Source organism: Triticum urartu, chromosome 2 (genome assembly GCF_003073215.2).
Source record: "Triticum urartu cultivar G1812 chromosome 2, Tu2.1, whole genome shotgun sequence".
Classification (NCBI taxonomy): Eukaryota; Viridiplantae; Streptophyta; class Magnoliopsida; order Poales; family Poaceae; genus Triticum; species Triticum urartu.
This window is the reverse complement of record NC_053023.1, coordinates 559,532,798-559,541,970: the sequence shown is the minus strand read 5'-3', so window position 1 is coordinate 559,541,970 and position 9,173 is coordinate 559,532,798. Positions and strand designations below refer to the sequence as shown.

Sequence of the window (9,173 nt, the reverse complement as noted above, 5' to 3'; positions counted from 1 at the left end):
CACACGAAATACCTTCACCTTCATTAAATGTTTTTTGTAAAATATGCTATCAACGAATATAAAATTGTGAATAACTTGTGCACTGCTTGATCTACCCGTTGGGTACCCAATGGATATCTGTACCCAACGGGTATGGGTACGGGTAAAGTCTCATACCCGTGGGTATGGGTATGAGTAAAAATTTATACCCATTAACTACACGGTTATGGGTATGGTATTGCTCTACCCGCCCCATACCCTACCCATTGCCATCCTTAACTGCGGGCATGGTATGAATCTCCATCAGGGATAAAGGGTTTACCGGCATTGCCGAGCACCAGCCCGTGAGGTGGTGAAGCCGGCGCTCGTCTTCCAGTTCTTCCCTCCGATGCTTGCAGCCGCCGCTCTCTGTCCTGATCTTGCGCTCGCCACCGTCAGTGTGAGAGTGGAGAGATGGAAGAGTAAGAGGTGAGAGAAGGGTGAGGGGAGTTATGAGGGCGCTTCAGGAAGCAACGCGACATCTCAAGCGTGACTCCTCACGTGCAACCTTCGACATCCACGTGCGTCGAGTTGCATCGCTCGGGCCTGGCTGTGAAAAAACGTCCGATTCGAGCGTTCCTACCCAGCCAGACCCGGAGGTGCTTTAAACATCATGCTGGCCAAGATTTAGGTGCAAGGCAAGTAACCAAACGAGTCAAAACTATATCATGCAGGTCTGGTTGAACCTAATGCAGGATACCAAACACGTCACAAGCTTCCTCTGTGGTCATGTGAGGTGCTCTGAATCCCTAAAAAAATCCAAAGAAAAAACCCCGAGGTGCTCTGAAATTTTGCAAAAGGCCCCTTCGGAAACCCCTTAATTAAGCGCAGAAATCTCCCCCAAAACGAGAGCAAGGAACGCCCCTATCTACTGTGTGCGTGTCGTCGCCATTGCCACCGCTCGAGAGATTCCTGAGATTGGAAAGAGGGAAGGGAAGTGAGAGAGGGAGGAGGCCACGGCCATGTCGTCATTGGGGACGTCCAAGGGGATCCTCGAGATCGCCAAGTTCGGGGTGTACGTCGCCGTCCCCGTTACCCTCACCTACCTCGTCGCCACCGATTCCAAGGCCATCAAGAAGCTCATGGGCCTCGTAAGGATTCCCTCCCGCTGTTCTCCCATTCGGTTCAGTTGTTAGATCAAGGATGGATCGATAACGTTGCCTAGTTTTTAGGCCCTGGCATCCTGCTGCGGAATTGAGGGGGATAAAATACTACTCCCTCCGTTCACCATTATAAGATGTTTTAACTTTTTTCTGATACGGCAATTTAGTGTGTTCACTCATTTCAGCCCTTATGTAGTCCATAACGAAATATCCAAAACATCTTATATTTGTGACGGAGAGAGTATTATTTAGATGGTTAGATTGTCATATTATTGCTTGTAGGGTGGTTCTTGACCATGAACTAGAGTTTAGGACAAAGTAGGCAGAGTTGGCTCTGTAATTTGTGCATTTAAGAAAGCTTAGGCTCTCACCTGTGTTAAGCACTTCACGGCTGCTAGGTTTGTATCTGCAAAAGGAGAATCTGTTGATAGGTAAAGGGTATAGCTGCACTATCTTTGCACACTAGTTGAATTACTGCTAATAGTGTTGATTCATGACCCATAAGATGAGACGGTCCATTATTCGTTGATAAGAGACTTCAGGACTCTGCTGAGAAAAACACTCGAGACCTTCTTTGGCGGCACTCTCCTCTCTAGCTTCACCAAATCCTTTGGTATCTCTCTGTAATCAGTATATCCTCGTGATACCAAGGAATGCAGGAAGCAAGACTTGTTACTGAGTAGGTAAAATTCATGGGCTTTAAGAATAACAAGAAGGCTTAGGTGCTCTGCTAGATTAGTAGCTGCTAGAAATATTTTTGTTCATTTGTAAAGCATAGAGAAGATGAATGTCTTTACCTGTTTGGATCACGAGCTGAATTAGAGGCTTATATCAATATAGTAAGCATGTGAGTATAAATGGAATGCAAATGATCCCTTCGTCTCTAAAGAAAGTGTGTGTGTTGAGGGGGAGGAGGGTAGCACATCATTCATCGTATTTAACTTCATACTCATACAACAAATATAGGAAGGATCGAAACATAAACCAACTCACACAGAAAATAAGCTTAGCGCTCACTTTATCTGCCTGTTCTTGGCTTTTTTTTTGCACCTTCTTTGTCTTGGTTGTCGAGAGGGCCACAATCATCTCTGTATTAGCAGCTGGCTGCACCATGTGTTTTGTTTGGCAGGCCAGGGTGTTGTATCAATGGACATTGTAGGAGTAGTTCTCTCCTTGATGAACTGAACCTTGGCATCTGTTGACTGTTGTTGCCGAATTGCTTGCTAGAAAAAACAATTGTTCAATTGTTCTTCTTTAGATTGCACCATTAAATTAGTTGTGCTATTTCACAATTAATTTTCATCCAGTTTCTTGATATCAAAACATAACTATATCTACTTAGAAAAAATAGGACATCACCCTACCATGGTAAACAACGGACTCCACAGCTAGTAAGTCCTAGGTTGTCATAGGCGAAATATTTCCTTCTTCAAAATTCTCGCAAGGCACCATAAGTGAAATCATGCTGGAAAAACTTGGCTTGAGAGCTCAACTAATTGTGCCTTTGATAAAGTGCAAAACATAGAGATACAAAGGGCAATTTGAGAAACATTATGTCCTTTCTTTGCACACAACTCCATAGTTCTTTTTTAGATCTTAACTCCATAAATTTTTTAGATCATAACTCCATAGTCCCATAACAACATGAACACAATTCCCATAGTAGGCAAGTTGTGTATTAAGATACTAAGACTACCACTCAGTTTACCGCCCAGTCTTTTGACAAATTTCAACCAGGGGTTCGCTCCGACAGGCCCATCAGTTTGTCATAGGTATGCTGGCCTCGACTTGCTTCATAGTTAACAGGGCCCAGACTTCGGTTTCTTGATCGTCCATCCCGATGGGTGCCTGTCTCTGTCTGTACGTATTCTACTTCTTGGGACATGAAGCCTTCTTCTTCTTGGGACAAGGAAGTATAAGCTCAATGCAAATAAATAATGCATACCCCCAAGCACAAGCACCATGAAGAGGAATTGCCCCTTCTTCATCTTTGCACTGTAAGGTTGCTCCACCTTGCTGCAGAAGCTGAGCACAGAGTAAAAGGTTCAGAAAGATAGAAAAATATTCAAGATAGCATTGCAAACCTGCACACAAGGTACACAGCCATATAAGCATGCCAGGTGAAGCACAGTACCTCATCAGAAGTTATGCAATTCGGCTGCTGTAGCCCGATACCTGCCACCGCCTAATACTCTCGTCAGTTTTTTGTCGGGCCTAGGGATCATAACTATTGCAATTTCATTATTCGATATGCCTTTAACATTACAGAAAAGCAAAACAAAAAGAACTCTGCAGGAGCACAAGCTACATGCCAATATGATTTTTGCCTTAACTTGAAAGGAATGGTAGAAGCAAACAGTTCTCCAGTCAGTTTTTATTTTCTTTGAATAAGTACTTACAAATTCTAACGCTTTTTTGCTAGTAATAGAACATCATGTCTTACAAAGAAGCTTTGTTTTCTATGCCACCCACCATGGAACATATATCAACCAGTTAAAAATTAATGCACCTTTGCTTCTAAGTAAGACATAGGAATAGTGTTTGTTTTTGGTGCAAGGGCAAACAGCTAAGAACCACATATCAAAATCAAGTAAGGCTTAAAAAATGTCAGCACAATGCCTTCTGCTTTAGCATAACCTGTTGAATACGAAATAAAAAACCTTCCCAAAATGTGAAAAGCAGCAAATTGGAGCATTTCAGAAGCATATTTCTGTTTGACTCAAATGACATGTGAACAATGCCTAAATTCATAGAAGATAATTGCCAAGTTTGGGCGCCAATTTAGTTCATACCCAAACCTTGCAATCAGGTACAGAGACCATCAGAACCTCATCATTCCCATACCACAAACACCTCACAGTTCACATGCATCAGAGCTGAAGCCAGTTTATTCAACAACAGTGAAGGCACTAATCGGCGACTAATCCGCTCACCCTCCTGCAGGAAGTTGAAAAGCATGTAGTTAAAACGTGTTGTTTGTTCTGCAATCAAATTTAGATGGAGTACTCTTCACTTGCATAGATACAACAACTCTGATCTGTAAAACCTCACCACAATAGCAGAGATCTGGATAAAATGGAGGCAAAACTTGAATTCAACCTAGGCGACGTGGGCGCTCTCCTGACTTCTACGTGGTGTCGAGCCATGCCATGTACGTTGTTACATCCAAACTGTAGTTAGTTTTCAGTTCTTCTGTATCAGTCTGACAACATTAAGATAAGCCAGATCATCATGACACATTGTCAGAGAGACAGAGACCATGTTCTCATGATGAATTCAGAAATGCCGATGTGAATAATTATTAGCAGTTTCATAGTTATATAATGTGTGAAGTAGATCAGATATACTCCCTCCTTCCATCTATATAGGGCCTAATGCGTTTTTCGGGGCTAACTTTGACCAAATATTAGAGCAATAATATATGACATGCAACTTACACAAAGCACACCGTTAAATTCGTGTGTGAAAGGAGCTTTCAATGATATAATTTTCACATTGTGCATGCCATGTACTATTAATCTTGTCAATAGTCAAAGGTGGTCTTAAAAAACGCATTAGGCCCTATATAGATGGAAGGAGGGAGTAGGAAACTTAATAAGAAAAAATGCCTGTATCAGAAGAGTTTATGTTATTTCTCCCTGATAACTGTGAGTTTGGTGAACCAATATATCTGGTTTGTGTTGCTCAGTCTAATTCTGCACACGCTTACATAAATTGGATGAGCCAAAAACAATGTGAATTGGTGAGCAACATTCTTAAACAATATGAGCCTCAACCTTGATGAGGCATCAGAACAGTGATTTTCAAAATATAACTCTACATAATGTACAATGACACTGAAGAATTGCAGTTTCCATCTCTCTCTCTCTCTCTCTCACAGCATGCACATTCATTCAGCATGACATGGGTACAATATGGATAACTCAAAAAACAAAGAATTTCAAAATGATGTGAAGAAAAAATTGGTCAGAACTGCAAAAGGAGGTGATCTCAAAGTTATTATACACTAACCACTCACCCTCTTAACATCAGGTAAGGTAATCAACTAACAGACTTGCCAAATTGACACTTATGTATCTTTTATAAATGAAAACAGTAGTACTTTCTCGTATCAGATGACACTTTCATCTGACTTGCTGGCTAGCTGGACAGACAAAACATCAACAGTTAGTTTTTTGTTCTTCTGTATTAGTCTGACAACATTAAGAAACATAAAGTGCAAAAGAAATAAATTCAGTTTTTCTGTTGTGTGAGAATAAGGAAAGAACAGAGAAACAATAAAGCTATTCTTGCCTTGCTGATCTGAAACCCCATTTCTTCAGTGTTTAACATGGAGGCAACAAACCTGTGATTAAACGTTTTCTCATCCAGTCTACGTCGCCCATCGAAAAAATTAGGATTGAACAAATGATTTGTACAACTATCACTGGGATTAGAAGACAATTGTTATAGATCTTTTTTTGCACAGGCAAATGCTCAAGAGCTCAGAAAACAGAACAGTAGTATTCCTCAAAAGCTTAGAAAAATGCTACATTAGGACTGAAGCATTAAAATAAAAGAGGCTCACCTGGCATAAAATTCAAACCTCTGCTATCAAGGCTGCATATTCTACCAACTTCCTGTGTAGAAGAAATAAAAAATTTTGATACGAGGGAAACTTTCTATGAAAATGTTCACAGGATATGTTTACGGAAATCACATGGCAAAATAAATCTCAGCTTTCTTACATGACCAAGAATAGTCTTAAATCAATGCTTCAGTAGTATCCAGGACTACATCATATAGATTACCTTGATTCACCTCACATGCTGCCTGCTTGGATCTCTTATGAAACGCCCTTGTCGACATGACACATAAAAGATCTTCAGAAACAACATGAGAGAGAGAGAGGTGGTTAAGTTAGCAAATGGGAATAAGAAGGGTAAATGAAGAATCGACGTCTAGAATCAATGTAGACGATATGCAGCAGCACCAAGAATCGGTGTCCAGAATCAATATAGACGATCTGCAGCTGCACCAATCGTTTAGACAAGTCTGTATCCAATTAGGAGCCATATTTAACATTACAATCAACACAATCAAAAACGGGACTCGGGAATCCGCAAGTCTGAACAGGTAGGATGAGATGATCGATCTCATATATCAGCTATATGTGCAACCAAAAGATTTGATGGTTGCAGGTCTTGATAACTATGAGAAAGTCTAGGATTCTTGTCTGAATTTTGTTTTGCAATCGAGTGTCTAAGGTTTGAAGCCCTGAATGAAAGATAAGCACTAAAACAGATAGAAAAAACAAACAATTAAGTTTCATCCGACGAAGAGCTGCAGCACGACAATAGAGCGGATGCCAAAATCCAAACCTCAACTTTGCATCACCGAGAAGAGTACGGAGATCTTCTTGTCTAGGAAGCTCGTCCTCGTGCACCATCGCTTCCTCATTGGACAGAACAAATTAATCCAGCTAGTTAGTGATCCTAAAAGATTAACACCACAATCTTTGAGGCAATAACACAAGCACCTGGTGCAGCGGAGAGTGGTGTGCGCGTGGGTCGCCTGCTCGTGGAGGTGCTGAAAAGGCCAATGGGGAGCGCGCCGGTGCTGCGTGGGGGCAGCGGGGAGGTTCAGCGAGGGGAGCAGGGAGGGAGGCGATGAGGCCCGGCGATGTCGGCATCTGTGAGGCTATTGGCGACGTTGGTTGGGAAGGGACGCGACATGCAGGCAGCAATGGGATGCCAGACGGCTGTTGGAGGTGGATGGCGAGGCTCCGACCGCTGTCCTTCGGGGACCCTTCGGTCGGCCAGCGACGGATCTGGCGACCTGGTCTCCCGCATCCATGGAGTCCACCATGCAGAGGACGACATCGATGGGCCACTCCCTAGACCTCTCGGCGCCCGGCGCCATCAGGAGTAGGGGCAAATGCGTTTGATGAGGGGCCGCGTAGTACAGGAGGGGGAGCCGATCTCAGTCTTGGCATCACCGCTAGGGCGTCGGAGGGGCTAGAGGATTGGGGCAGGGGGAGCCGGGGCGGTTTGCGAGGATGACCCAGGCCATGCGCGAGACATGCAAGCGAGGGCCGTGCGCGTGGGGGTCGTGTATAGCGAGGGTTGATTTTTTTCCTTGAGCGGTAGGGCCGCGGGCAGAGTTGGGTCAGTGCTAATTGCAATTAACACAAAAGATTGGGTGAATTTAGGCTGTTGGATTTGCTCTATGGATGGATAAGATGGATTTGGATCTCCGCACTTCGTGCTTTTATAGGGGTAGTAGATAGATATAGATAGATGTGGTGAATGATGGTGTGTCCTTGGAAGTGCTGGTGTCGAGTTTGTTATAGTAAACTAAAAGTAACGCTTCATTACATGCATTGCATACTTTTTTTGATGGGGACTCTATGATGGTGCTGACTAACACCGGATGCCTTCTTTGATGTCACCTCTTTCTAGTTTAAAAAACAAATCATGTAGTCAGTTCGCCCTAGTGGTATGAAAAAATTGAGCAAACAAGGGTTATGTTGTCAAGCAAGTCAGTTCAATCATCTTATTTGTTTATGTGCCGGTGGCAATTTGCTCTATTTGTAGGCAACATGGTGATCTTGCTTGTGTTGGTGGCAATCTGCCTTACTTGTAGGCAAAGGCGGTGATCTTTATTTGCACGCATCTGCATTTGCTAATATGTGGTTCCTCAACACGTATAAGTTCATAATATTTTTTATGGTGGTCATACTTCCTACAACTGTTTCTTGTTCTGTTGCATCAGGAAGTTATCAGAAGCAAACCTTGTTAGCCATGTGCTTTCATGTATCCCTTTTTGTACATTCCCTCCCTTTCCTTCCTTTTGGCGCTTTACAAAAGCTTGAATTTGTACTCTGTTTTGCTCCTATTGCAGCGTCCTTATGTGGTTTACCCTCCAGAAGGCCCACGACCACCACCGCCCGAAGAACTTCGTGAAAGGGCTCGGGAGATAGCTCGCAGCAGAAGGCAAGAATAAACAGGTGGACCATGGTTGCTCCATATAGTTTGTACTCAGATAATCTTCTGCATGATACTACGATCCAAAAGATTCATGAAACTGGGACACAAAAACTTCGACTATCAGACATGCTGTCATGGGTGTATGGTTGTCAAATAACATGATTTCACTTTGGAAGAAACCCACTTGACTCCGGTTATTCTGTTGTGGTGTTTCTGGTTGTTGATGTAAAATTATGAAATGTTTGTGAGTTGCGACCAAGAGTAATAAACCGGTTTCACCGCATGATCCGTTTGATTGCTGACACCATTTCTAACATCATCATCATCATCATCTCTATCATGCCGTGTTTTTTTTATGTGAACACGATTTATCCAATTTGACCTGTGTACTGAAGTACGATTGAAAATCAAATGCAAGTAGGCCAAGCAATAAAAGGGCTGTTTTCGCGGGCGTATTATTATTTGAGGTAACATCAGTGCTAGTCATAGAACTTGCATCAGATGTGCAGTTTGGTGCTAAAACTTTAATAATACGGTTTTCGGATGTGCAGTTTGGTGCTGCTAAAACTTTAATAATACGGTTTTCTGATGATCTAACTTGTGTTTAGGTGCAAATACGGTCACTCCGGCTGTTTGCACGCGTATACACTGCTGGCGTGGTATGCCACACAGGCACGGGCCTACTGTCATTGATAGATATCGCCTCAGGCACGGGCCTACTGTCAGTGATAGATATCGCCTAAGGGGCACGCGCACATTTTTATTTTGCAGAAAAGCCCTCAAATTTATTATTTTGCAGAAAAGCCCTCAAATTTATTGAATTACGAACAATGGCCCACAAATGAAATAAAAAAGGCTGCAGCAGCCGATGGTTTCGAACCCATGACCAAATAACACACCGGCGCACATGGGCTACCCAGTACACCAAATACCTTTTTGTGGTCAAAAAGAGAAATTCTTAATTTTATTTTTTTTGTAATGACCACTACTCATATCCAAATAATCTTTCTGTAACCAAATTTCCATTAAGAGAAATTGAGCGCCCGAAAATTTTGAATTTAAACGAGAGAAACAAGTCTAACAA

General features: G+C 42.6%; 1 protein-coding gene across 1 annotated transcript; it reads left to right on the top strand.

The window, feature by feature from the left end:
• The first annotated feature begins 803 nt into the window (after nt 1-803).
• Nucleotides 804-8,372, top strand: LOC125538740. The gene is made up of 2 exons (XM_048702016.1): nt 804-1,109; nt 8,004-8,372. Exons 1-2 carry the CDS (start codon nt 981-983, stop codon nt 8,103-8,105), a joined length of 231 nt encoding a protein of 76 aa, XP_048557973.1. The 5' UTR covers nt 804-980; the 3' UTR covers nt 8,106-8,372.
• The last annotated feature ends 801 nt before the right edge of the window (nt 8,373-9,173 follow it).